The sequence below is a fragment of the Rana temporaria genome, chromosome 3 (genome assembly GCF_905171775.1).
Source record: "Rana temporaria chromosome 3, aRanTem1.1, whole genome shotgun sequence".
Taxonomy (NCBI): Eukaryota; Metazoa; Chordata; class Amphibia; order Anura; family Ranidae; genus Rana; species Rana temporaria.
Window position 1 is genome coordinate 333,846,786 of NC_053491.1, and position 13,758 is coordinate 333,860,543.

General features: G+C 44.0%; 1 protein-coding gene across 1 annotated transcript in view; it reads right to left on the reverse strand.

The window, feature by feature from the left end:
- The window catches only part of NDST1 (N-deacetylase and N-sulfotransferase 1), a 173,707-nt gene that overhangs the window by 55,462 nt on the left and 104,487 nt on the right, over positions 1–13,758 (reverse strand). Inside the window, exons 5-7 of the mRNA XM_040345034.1 lie at positions 11,383–11,537; positions 5,765–5,950; positions 2,364–2,492 (exon numbers count right to left, since the gene is read on the reverse strand). Coding sequence (XP_040200968.1) covers positions 2,364–2,492; positions 5,765–5,950; positions 11,383–11,537 — 470 coding nt within the window. The remainder of the gene's footprint in view (positions 1–2,363; positions 2,493–5,764; positions 5,951–11,382; positions 11,538–13,758) is intronic.

Genomic DNA, 13,758 nt, shown 5'->3' on the forward strand with positions numbered 1-13,758 from the left:
TTTTTTAAAGGTGAACGTATCCTTTAAAGTGTATACAAACCTTAACATTTAACTTCTCTTGTTTGCTTTCTTTTGGTTTATTGAATATATCCTAGAAACAGTTTGAGGAGTTCAAAACAATTACCGATTGGTCCTCCTCACGTTCTGTGCATTTTGTAGTACTACCAGCCCTGTTCAGTCCATCTATACAGTACAGACCAAAAGTTTGGACACACCTTCTCATTCAAAGAGTTTTCTTTATTTTCATGACTATGAAAATTGTAGATTCACACTGAAGGCATCAAAACTATGAATTAACACATGTGGAATTATACATAACAAAAAAGTGTGAAACAACTGAAAATATATTTCATATTCTAGGTTCTTCAAAGTAGCCACCTTTTGCAGCAGACACATCTCTAGAACTGGTAAGAGGAGACTGTGTGAATCAGGCCTTCATGGTAGAATATCTGCTAGTAAACCACTGCTAAAGAAAGGCAACAAGCAGAAGAGACTTGTTTGGGCTAAAGAACACAAGGAATGGACATTAGACCAGTGGAAATCTGTGCTTTGGTCTGATGAGTCCAAACTTGAGATCTTTGGTTCCAACCCCTGTGTCTTTGTGCGACGAAGAAAAGGTGAACGGATGGACTCTACATGCCTGGTTCCCACTGTGAAGCATGGAGGAGGAGGTGTGATGGTGTGGGGGTGCTTTGCTGGTGACACTGTTGGGGATTTAATCAAAATTGAAGGCATACTGAACCAGCATGGCTACCACAGCATCTTGCAGCGGCATGCTATTCCATCCGGTTTGCGTTTAGTTGGACCATCATTTATTTTTCAACAGGACAATGACCCCAAACACACCTCCAGGCTGTGTAAGGGCTATTTGACCAAGAAGGAGAGTGATGGGGTGCTGTGCCAGGTGACTACCTCTTGAAGCTCATCAAGAGAATGCCAAGAGTGTGCCAAGCAGTAATCAAAGCAAAAGGTGGCTACTTTGAAGAACCTAGAATATGAAATATATTTTCAGTTGTTTCACACTTTTTTGTTATGTATAATTCCACATGTGTTAATTCATAGTTTTGATGCCTTCAGTGTGAATCTACAATTTTCATAGTCATGAAAATAAAGAAAACTCTTTGAATGAGAAGGTGTGTCCAAACTTTTGGTCTGTACTGTATGTTCACCTCTATGAAAACAGAACACCTTCCATTCTATGCTATTAAAGCGGTGGTTCACCCTCCATAACAACATTTTAGCATAAAATGAGGCATAGTAGCACGAGCTACAGTATGCCTGTCTTTATTTTTTTAGCCCGGTACTCACTGTGCAATCGTAGAGAGAAGATTCCGACTCCCCGCGGGGAATGGGCGTTCCTATGGAGAGGGAAGGTGATTGACGGCCGGCTCTGGCACGTCACGCTCCCCGAAGACAGCCGGAACAGGTCTCGGCTCTTCACGGCGCTATACGGCGCCTGCGCACAGACTATGCGCAGGCGCCGTGAAGCGCCAAGTCCTATTTTGGCTATTTCCGGAGAAGCGTGACGTGCCAGAGCCGGCCGTCAACCACCTTCCCTCTCCATAGGAACGCCCATTCCCCGCGGGGAGTCGGAATCTTCTCTCTACGATTGCACAGTGAGTACGGGGCTAAAAAAATAAAGACAGGCATACTGTAGCTCGTGCTACTATGCCTCATTTTATGCTAGAGGAAAACACTTTTTTTTTTTTTTTTATTAATAGGGTGAACCCCCGCTTTAAGAACAGAAGGTGGTACCCTGTAGTGCTGTCCAATGGTGAAAATGCCGCCCCTTCAAAAATAATAGTGGGTGAGCTTTGCCACCTTAGGACAGTATTGCCGGTAGGATGACCAGGTAAAAAATAAAAAAGCCTGAAAAAACGAATGCAGCCACCACACCTAAGGTCTGATAGTCTGCAATATTTTCCATTTTTGTTGTCAGGTTTGGATACACTTTATGCTCACTCATAGGAGATAATATCCCCCCCCCCCACCATCCGACTATCCACTGAGAGCTCTTCAGCTGCCAACAACAGATCTTTCACTGGCTTACATCCAGTGGAAGGAGTGGAATTCTAAGCTGGAAAAATTGAGGCCTCCATTATAATACATAATGCATATCCAGGACCCGAGGTCGGCCCAGGTGCACAGGAGATGATTTGGAATTTTTTGTTGCCAGCAGTTAGTATACAAAATATAATAAATGCTGACACTTTGCTTTTAAAAGATCAGGTGGGCAGCTCAGCAGTACCGCATAACATTTTGGATAACTTTTCAAGGGTTACAAAAAACACAGTAAATAAAGTCACAAGCGGTAATACACAAATGTATTGTCCATCCAGACACAATTTTTTTTTTGTACTCACAGGATTGAGCAATACTGTAAGGAAAAGTTCTCCACCGTTGATAATCTTGTCCAGTTCCACAGGCCCCCCAGGATATTCATTATAGAATATGGTGTGTGTGAAGAGGCCGCAGGTTTGCCGAGGTAGGACCTGCAGGAGAGATTGTACATTTTGAAAAGGAATCAGGATTTCAATTTAAATCGTGTTAGGACTCATATCTATCTTCTGTGCTCATTAGAGAGCCTACCGAACTTGTGTTCTATTGAAATCAGGAGACACATAAGAGTGTTTCTAGCCAGAATCAATTTGGGGGAAACAGGACCTGAAAAATCACACCTGTATATCTAAAATCCCTTAAAGCGGGAGTTCACCCATAAATGCTGTTTTTTGCTCTTTTACCCTTAGATGCATGCTCATTTAGTCTAGGGGAATCGGCTAGTTGTTTTAAAATCCGAGCATTACTTACCGTTGTAGAGGGCGATCTTCTCCGCCACTTCCGGGTATGGGTCTTCGGGACTGGGCGTTCCTTCTTGATTGACAGTCTTCCGACAGGCTTCCGAAAGGCTTCCGACGGTCGCATCCATCGCGTCACGAGTAGCCGAAAGAAGCCGAACGTCGGTGCGGCTCTATACTGCGCCTGCGCACTGACGTTCGGCTTCTTTCGGCTACTCGTGACGCGATGGATGCGACAGTCGGAAGCCTTTCAGAAGCCTGTCAATCAAGAAGGAACGTCCAGTCCCGCAGCCCATACCCGGAAGTGGCGGAGAAGATCGCCCTCTACAACGGTAAGTAATGCTCGGATTTTAAAACAACTAGCCGATTCCCCTAGACTAAATGAGCATACATCTAAGGGTAAAAACAGCATTTTACCGGTGAATCTCCGCTTTAACTGAAAGTTCTGATAAAGAGATTTGCATGCTTTTCATTTGTTGTTGTGAAATAAATCAAATTCATTAATACAAGAGGAAGGAAGAAAGACTTTCCCTTGGTAAAGCCTGGTCACACCTATGCAGGTTTTAAAACAAATGCACTACAGTCCATTAAACATGGCTTCCTATGGGACACATTCACATCTATATGTTTTTCAGCTGCTGCGTTTTTCAAAAGGGTCAGGGAATTTTGTGGCAATGTGGTGCATTTGTGGTTCAAGATTTTAATGGACACGTTGCAGAAACGCATTTAGTGTGTTTGTTTTAAAGCTTTTATTTATGCACCCGACAAAAACAACTCCCTTTAACACCTTATAGCAGGGGTCTCCAAACATTCTAAACAAAGTGCCGGTTTATTGTCCTTTAGACTCTTGGAGGGCCGGACTTTGGCCAGCGGGGGTGGAAATTTCCTAGCATCAGTGGGACTAGACATATGGAATTAGTGGGAGAAATAGTGCCCCATCATTGGTATCATAGGGAGAAATGGTGGCCCATTAGTGGTGTCAGTGGGAGAAATAGCTCTCCACTGTCGGTGTCAGATGTCAGAATAGTGTCTCGTATCAGTGGGAGGGATACTGCCCCAAGGGCCCGGTCAAAGGCAAGCAAAGGGCCGCATCTGGCCCTCGGGCCGCAGTTTGGAGACCACTGCCTTATAGTGTCATATTCCAATAGGCTGGACGGGAGCACTGTTGTTCTGGGAGGACATCCTCCCAGAACAACAAGGATATGACATCCTCAAAAATGGGGCCACAAAAGGGAATGTATCAACAAGGTTTTATTTATTTTTATTGTATTTTGCAGGAAAAAAAAACTGTTCAGCAGAGCTCGTCGCAAAAAATACAAAGCAATTTAACAAAAACAGAACAACTTTAAACCCCCCTTCCCAAGTTGCACCTCGCTCAGGGTATACACAATAAAATAATAATATATAAACCATATTCATAGAAATGGACTCGATAAATTCCTTATTGGAGGTAAGGCGTTCTATTCACCAAGCAGATCAACCCCTAAGTAAGAGACCAGTGTGTGTCCCATCCAATACAACATTGGCAATGGGAATGTTTAGATTGGACGCGGGAGTAGCTAGGGGCATTGGTGGAGGGAGAGGATAGCTAGAGCTGCCAAATTCTGTCAAATTTTTAAGGACATCCTCTGCTCAGATCGATCGCTTTGTAAAATGGTATCAATTTGCCGACCAAGGTCTTCCAAAAGGTCACAGTAGGAATGGGAGGTGACCTACAATGTAGTATTATGGCCTAGCGTGCATAAAACACAAGGATACAGAACAGTGTTTTAAGAGCTCTAGTAGGCACCACTCCCTCCACCAAACCCGACACACCAAGGTCGTCCGCAGCAGTGACACTGCCAAGACATCATTAATACAACCGGGCACTCCCAACTAGAATCCCTGAACCACCGAACAGTGTCAGATAGAGGTGACTAAACTCAGCCAAACTGTGCGAGCAGTACCAGTACTCAGTTGAAACTGAAGGGTAAAATGGGGGCAAATTTAACCGGTGTGAGATAGATTCTGTGCACAAATTTAAAATAGAAGAGTCTGCTCTGACCGCCACCAAATGCGCAAAGAGATAGTCCCACATATCTTCCCAGTCCCCCACCTACAGACCTAAGTCATTGACCCATTTAGCTTCCATCTTACGTTTTAATAAGGATAACAGCAGGAGGTTGATAGTTATATAGCAAGACACTTGAGCCGTAGTCTGCACCCCTAAATAAAGTAAATTGCGAGACCCATTGAAGTTGAAGCTGCCCAGTAACAATAAGAGTTTAGATTTACACGTAATGCCCATGTCACATCTGTGATCCACGTTGGTGACATAATTGCTTCCCAGGGCACAGAAATACTCACCCGTTTTCAATTTGACGTTCCTTCGCTGCTCTGATGAGTGATGCATTATTACGGGACATCCTGCAGCGTTTCCATCAGCAAGGAACCTTTGCTAATCTGGCCAGTGAGGAAGTGACACCATAGAAGCAGGTGATGATTTTTGCTTTGTTTTTTTTGGCAGTCCTGTCACTGGTAAGTTGTTGCCAATGACAGAATCACAAGTGTGCAGTGGGCCCAATGAATAAACTTGATGTAACAAAATACATTAGTATGCATTATTCTCTAAAACAAACCTTGTTTCTATTAATTTGCAAATACATACAATAGAGGCAGCAATAATTGCTTATCACATACAGTCTCTGCTTCCGAAAATTCTTAAGAAAACTTCTCTAGGGCATTCTCCAGACACAAGAGATACTCCGGAGGTGGCCCTACGGAAATCTATGGCATTTGTTTGAAAGGGCACATACCCTTTAGAGGTATAAGTATAGAGTACTTTCAGAAAGCATATGTTTTATGCTACTGTTGCAGCATTTATCTTAAAGCCCAACTGTACTTTGCAAAAAAACTATACAGAACATGAAGCTCACCTTCTGTCTGCATATTGCCAAACATAAAAGTTATGCATCCAATTCAGGACTAACCATGATTCCATTGTGGATGAAGCCCCTCCTAAATCGTGCAGGCTTCAGATGAGGGTACTCCTCTGTGCTGGTCACCTTGATTCCCCAGATCTGTTTCCAAGCCTCATACAGCTGTACATGAATGGGATAGACACCAGAGTGATGAGGCGCTACAGCATAGCCCATATCAGTGGGGATACCATGGTCCTAAAATAAAACCAAAGACATTTGATTTATTACAGGTACTTATATAGTCGCAACAATTTACACAGCAATTTACACATATTGCGCATTCGCATCAGTCCCTGCCCTCAAGGGAGCTTACAATCTAAGGTCCCCAGCTCACATTCATGTATACATATACTAGGGCCAATTTAGAGAGAAGCCAATCAACTTGCCAGCATGCCTTTGGAGTAAGGGAGTAACCCGGAGGAAAAACACACAGGCACAGGAAGAACATGCAAATTACAGGCAGGTAGTGCCGCAGTTGGAATTTGAATCAACGACCCCAAGTGCAACTAGGCAGAAGTAGTAACCACTTAGCCCAGGGGTGCCCAACCTTTTGAAGAGCGAGGGCCACTTAAGCAACTTGGTAACCAGTCGTGGGCCACAATGAGCAGATCGGGCGGATGACAGCTCACGGCTACTCTATAGGCCCTTCCATCCGCCCAGATGGAAGGGGACAAATTCCCTTCTGTTTGGATTGGAGGTAGTCGGATGTAAAACGGACATCTGTCGCTATTGAGGGTCCCATTTGTTCGGGCTGATCGTGTGAAAAGGGCCCAAGACTGGTTTAACACTGGTTTCACACTGATGTGCTGCGGTTTACCCACACTGCAGGTGCAGCGTAGTGCACCTGTGTCTATCCTATGGGTTAGCTGAACTTTGCCATAGACTCCACTTGTGGCAAAAGCCGGCGCTGTAGAGGACGCATTGGCTTATGGGGCTCTGCTCCACAGCTGCGTTCTTCCTCTACCACCAGCTTCATTCACAACACTGATGCTGCGGTATGGTGGGTCGGCAACCTGCGATCTGGGCTTGCCAACCCACCAGTCCAGAGCAGGAGGTCGCTGGCCACATCAGAGAGCTCCGCGGGCCACATGTGGCCACCGGGTCGCTGGGTGGCCACCCCTGACTTGACCACTGAGCTGCCCGGAATGGAAGAATAAACCATTCTTCCATTACTGGCACAATAGTTTAAAGCCAATCTCCAATAAAGCAGTGTAACACTTGTATGAAAATAAATGTATGAGAAATCGTTCACCTGCCAAAAACAATGGCCAGTTTTGTGATCCAGGAAACCCTGCCTGATCCTCAATTTCTACAGCAGCAGCACAGTATGGTCAAGAACACAACCTCTGCAAAAGTTGTATAGTGTGTATTCAGCTTTAGAGTCTGCAAAAGACTTGAGATGGGACAGTAACGCTAACCATATACTCAGAGCTACAATGGAATGCTTTAGATCACAGGTGTCAAACTGGTAGCCCTCCAGCTGTTGTGGAATTATAAGTCCCATGAGGCATTGCAAGGCTGAAAGTTACAAGCATGACTCCCACAGTCACAGGCATGATGGGACTTGTAGTTCCGCAACAGCTGGAGGGCTGCCAGATTGACACCCCTGCTTTGGATCAAAGCATATTCATGTGTTTGACTGGACCAATCTAAGTCCCTAGATCCAAATGAGAATTTGTGGCAAGACTTGAAAATTGCTGTTCACAGACAATATTTATCCAATCTCACTCCTTAGATGTGCAAAGCTGGTAGAGACCTCCCCAAAAAGACTTGCAGTGAAAGGTGGATCTACAAAGTATTGACTCAGGGGGCTGAATACAAATGCACGCCACACTTTTCACATATTTGTAAAAAATTTGAAAAACCCGTTTATCAATTTTCCTTCCACTTCACAATTACGTGCCACTTTGTGTTGGATTTTATCACATAAAATCCATTTACATTTTTTGTTGCAACGTGACAAAATGTGGAAAATGTCAAGGGATATGAATACTTTTTCAAGGCATGTATGCGTATGCTACGTGAGCCCAAAAAGCATGGGTCTTCAAACTACGGCCCTCCAATTGTTCAGAAACTACAATTCCCATCATGCCTAGTCATGTCTGTGAATGTCAGTGTGTTACAATGCCTCATGGGATGTGTAGTTCTACAACAGCTGGAGGGCTGTAGTTTGAGGATCCCTGCCAAAAAGCAAGGGGGTCATCAAGAGAGTATAAGGCAAACCACAAAGGAAGAGAGGTGGGGGGACAAGCTTAGCTGTAGATTTTAACCTAATCCTATTCATGAAGGCATTCTTGTACCCTCATCACGACCACTTAAAGGGATAAGATCACCCATTTTTAGGGTGGAACATGTTCCCGCTCCTGCAGTCTCTTCCCGATCCCCCTTCTAAATGTGACAGTAAACCGGGGATCTTCTCTCTACACCCACGTTCGTGTTATTTATCCACAGAGTTCTGTGAATGAACTAACTACAAGTACTGACAGCCTTTGCGGCTGATGGCTTGTATTTCTCAAACTACCAGGGTGCTCTAGTAGTTCATTGACTCTTCCTGTCATTCAGTAACTGCCTTCCCGTATGAGGTACGAGCAGAAAGCTACACAGACAGTCTGCAGGTGCCTGACATTGAACCTGCAATAAAATAAATAAATGTACATTTTTGTTACCTGTAAAAAAATAATGTGCAATTCTTTTAATTTTTTTTAATTGAGGTGAGCAAGGAAACCACAATTAGATTATAATTTTGTTTAAAACAAAATTGGGGTTTTGAAAAAAAGTGGTGTATTGAACAGAGCTGATTGGGGACAACATATTATATGATGCCATTGTTGTTGGCAATATCAAAGATGGCACAGCTAGAAGTTGGGAGATCTAAATGGAAAAAGGAAGAAATAGACATTTATGGGCTGGTGCAGCCAGCAGGCACAACATACTGTAGGATGCCAGTGAGTTCCTCATGGAGGCAGACTGTGGCCAGGTGGCATCATGGCTAGAGAGAATGCATATATGTGGAGCAGCAGTAATAATGACAGGCGTCAACAGGAGGCCAACATATTTTCCTTGAATGGGAGCCTTGCATCCGACATGGTTCAGTACAAAAAGCCATATAAACAGCAGCTGTTGTTAATGGGGGGCCGGTGGTGAGGGGGAAACCCCCCTGTGTTACTACATGGAAGGAAGAGAAACTAAAAGGAGATTTTAGAATAATTGGGCATTAATGTTTTTGCCTACGGTTTCATACATTTGTGACCAGACTGCTAATAAAGAAAAAAACAACAAGCCTTGTAAACAACTTTTAAAGGGATATGTGACCAACACAATCCAATAAATATATTAGGGCAGAAAATGATTTGCAAAGAATCACATTAAAAAGAATGAAAACTCAGGGCAAAGTGACAGGTTCTCTTGCTAAACTACCATCCTACCCCACCAATGCTCCCTATTCCCAGAGGTAGAAGATTATGTCAAATGGTTAAAATGAATGAATGGAGCAATGAGGGGTCATAGGGAAGGTGGGGAGTGGCTAGCAAGAGAATCTGTCACTTTGCCATGAATAGGTCACAACAGCGCTCAAGTAATCATGCACTTTGCTTCTGCCATTAAAGGGGTGTTCCAGTCATTTGTAATGTTTATTAAAAGTCAGCAGCTACAAAAAGCGTAGCTGCTGGCTTTTAATAAACATACACTTACCTGCTCCACGTTCCAGCGACGCGCCGGCCGGGGCTCTGCTCCTCTCCCCCCCCTCTCCGGCCGGCGTCTTCATTCTAAGTGTGGGCACCCGGTTGTGACCGCTTTCGGCTTCACGATCGGGCACCCACTGCGCGAGCGGCGCTGCGCCATCTGATTGGACAGGCGATCGCCTGGGACCTGTCACGTGTCCCAGGCGATCGCCTACAGGGAGGGGCTGCCAAAAGGCGATCTGACTATTTGCCTTAGCAGCTTCTCGGCGGAAGGAGGAAGTGGGACAGGAAGTCCCACTCCTCCTGAAGCCCCCACTCCCCCCCCAAAAAAAATGACATGTGGCATGTAAGGGGGCGAGGGGTGGATTAAGCGGAAGTTCCACTTTTGGATGGAACTCCGCTTTAAGATGCTGACCTACCAGCATTACAATTACATTGAAAAGGGGTTGTAAAGGTACAATTTGTTTTCCCTAAATAGCTTCCTTTACCTTAGTGCAGTCCTCCTTCACTTACCTCATCCTTCCATTTTGCTTTTAAATGTCCTTATTTCTTCTGAGAAATCCTCACTTCCTGTTCTTCTGTCTGTAACTCCACACAGTAATGCAAGGCTTTCTCCCTGGTGTTTCCTGACTCTCCTGTAGTCCAAGTGAGGGGGCAAGCACGACACTCCACACCAGGGAGAAAGCCTTGCATTACTGTGTGTAGTTACAGACAAAAGAACAGGAAGTGAGAATTTCTCAGAAGAAATAAGGACATTTAAAAGCAAAATTGAAAGATGAGGTAAGTGAAGGGGACTGCATAAAGGAAGATATGCTTCAATTTTTTATGTCGTTTTTCAAAATGTAATTTTTTGTGTCATTTAAAATGATCGTGTGTGGGCTAAAACGACGTTTAAAATGACGTTTTTAAACCCGCGCATGCTCAGAAGCAAGTTATGACGCGAGCTTGAATGGAACAGAGTGCCGTTGTACGTGCTGAACGCAACACCGCTTTGCTAGAGCATTTTGAAAAAATGGTGTGTAGGCAACGTCGTTTTTTTAAAATGAGGTTTGAAAAAACGTTGTTTTTTTCCCATGAGAAAAAACAAAGTTTTTTCACAAAAACGACCGTCTGTACGCGGCATTACACAAGCACCTATACTTTTAACACTGTTGTTACCAGTTTCTGTACAGGTCTAGCTCACTTTACCTTTTAATGTTTCTACCAGCAGCCCTTCTGTTCTATTAGAAGTGTTTGAAAGTTGGATGAATTCATGTATCTGCATTCAACACCATGTGAAGTCAGCCCTAAAGCTGGCCATAGATGGATAGAATCTCGGCCGGCTCGGGAAGAACCGGCCGAGATTCGATCCATCTATGGGCAGGCTAATGGTACCCAAGACTTGGGTACAAACTGGGGTGACCACGTGCCCTGGATTGCCCGGGACAGTCCCGTATTTTGCAGGTCTGTCCCAGGCACATTCATTTCAGGACAATACAGTGTCCCCGAATTAAACTTACACAGCCCCCCCCCCCCCCCCCCCGGCCAACCTAATGCCCCCAAAAAAGACCGCCACATCACCGCTTTACTTACTGACAGTACTTGTCCTGGCCAGGAATGCCTGGAGGAGCACAGTCCCCACCCCCTGCTTGTGATTGGAGAAATATCATAAATTCCGCCTCTTGTGTCCAATCACTGTGCTGTGATTCGTTACAGTACAAGCTGATTTTTGGGAAGGGGGGTGTCCCTGAATGGTAGTTTGGAAATGTGGTCACCCTAGTACAAACAGCATGGTTTTTTTTTTAGCATGTGGCAAACATAATAGCTCCCCAGGAGGGATTCCCCCTTCAACACTGACTATGTTGATGGGGGAATCGAGCGATTTTCTTTCATGATTGCAGGAAAGAAATTTGCATAATCTATGGTTTGCTTAAGAGTCAAGATCACCTGAAATAAAAACAGACTCACCACAGCAAATTTCCTGTTCAAGGACATCTGCTCAGCCAGCACTGATTGGTTGTGGAAGAGGTGGGGTTGCATGTGACTCCACATATGAGGGAACCACCAGAACTGTTTGACATAAGACAGCAAGAGGTCATCTCCTTCATCTTCTTCATCAGTACCTGTCCAAGGAATACATAGAATGAAATGTGTGACCCATGATGCAAATCAGAACTGATCAAAGAAAATCCTCCTCATTTTTCCTGAGCTTATTGACAGACCAAATAATTAAAGTGTATGTCAGGGCAAAAAAAGGAAAACAAAAAACATATGCTGTACATCTCTGCAATACATGCACACTCCCCCAGAATTTATCCCTTTAACAGGCCCTGCAAGTACAGAAAAATACCTGTTCATTTGCAAGCTCAGGCCCTAATTTTCTGTTATGAGTTGACAACACAGAGAAAACAGAGAAAGACAGCTTTGATGGCATTTTTATTTTACCCCCTTTCACACTGGAGCGTTTTTCAGGCGATTTAGCGGTAAAAAAAGCGCCTGAAAGAAGCTGCATCTGCAATCCCAATGTGAAAGCCCGAGTGCTTTCACACAGATGCACTGCGCTGGCAAGGCATCAAAAGAAGTCCCGCAAGCAGCTTTTTTGCAGCGCTTTAGGAGCGTTGAACACACCGCTCCTAAAGCGTCCCTTCCCACTGAGGTGCTTTATTTAATGCCAAAGCGCCTGAAAAACGCCCAGTGTGAAAGGGGTCTTAGCGGAGCTTTAACCACTTGACGCCCAGAGGACGTCATATGACAACCCGTGCTTTGTGGGGCTATATCTGAATGATGCCTGCAGCTATCAGGCATCATTCAGATAATCTGCATTTTCAGCCGCCGATTCCCTACACCATAGGAACGATCAGAGCGGCTCCTCCGGTGCTTCTACCGACTCACTTGTGCGATCGGTGAGTCAGTGACAGGATCCGCCGGCCCCGGATGGTGATCACAGAGATTTCCGGCAGACCAGATGGTCGCCGAAGTCTCTATGATCGTTGGAGGCTGGGCGTGATGTTATGACGTCACACCCGGCCTCTGCATTAAAAAAACGGCGCCGTTCCGGCTGTGAAGCGGTGATCTCTTTTTTTTGGCCTTTCCAGCCTAGAGGCAAGATGTGGGGTCTTATTGACCCCATATGTCACTGTAAAGAGGACCTGTCATGCCATATTCCTATTACAAGGGATGTTTACATTCCTTGTAATAGAAATAAAAGTGCTCAAATTTTTTTTTTTTGTTTTTTTAAAGTGTCAACATTTTTTAAAAATAAGTAAAATTAACAATAATAATAAAAAAGTTTTTTCTTAAAGTGCCCCTGTCCCCGTGTGCTTGCATGCAGAAGCGAACGCATACGCAAGACCCGCCCACATATGAAATGGCGTTCAAACCACACATGTGAGGTGTCTCCACGAACGTTAGAGCAAGAGCAATAATTCTAGCTCTAGACCACCTTTATAACTCAAAACATGTAACCAGTAAAAAAAAAAAATGAAAGCGTCGCCTATGAAGATTTTTAAGTACCAAAGTTTGGCGTCATTCCACAAGCGTGTGCAATTTTGAAGCGTGACATGTTAGGTAACTATTTACTCGGTGTAACTTCATCTTTCACATTATACAAAAAAATTGGACTAACTTTACTGTTTTTTTTTTTTTTTTAAAGCATTAGACAGGTTTTTTTTTTTTAAATCGTGTTTGAAAAATTGCTGCGCAAATACTGTGCGCGATAAAAAGTTCCAATGACCGCCATTGTATTCTCTAGGGTCTCTGCTAAAAAAAACATATATGGGTGTTTGGGGGTTCTATGTCATTTTCTAACAAAAAAATGATGATTTTTACATGTAGAAACGAATTGTCCGAATTGGCCCAGGCCTGAAATGGTTAAGAGCGTTTTTCGGGCGCTGGCAGTGTGAAAGGGCTCTGAAAGCACTCAGGCTTTCACATTGGGATTGCAGATGAGGCTTCTTTCAGGTGCTTTTTTGAACACCAAAGCGCCTGAAAAATGCCTCAGTGTGAAAAGGGGTCTTAGCGGAAAGAGAGAACTTTGGATGCGTTTTTGCTGTTTGCATCGTCACTGAAATTTCCCCACTTCCTGTCTACGCGACAACAGTCAATAATTGGACTGAAAGGACATAGGCATCAATTACATTGAACAAACCCTCGTCCACTCTAAACAAAACAAAAAAAATCTGAGAAAGCAAGAAAAATAAAAAAGATAGAGGATGTGTCTCATTCACGTCTATTTATACCCAATCTAGCTGCTATTTGAGACTTCCATAGAGTTCCACCTTTTTGGTGAAAGTGTTAAATATGATTTATTCTTACGTGAAATATTTTGTAAGTACCCAATAAAAA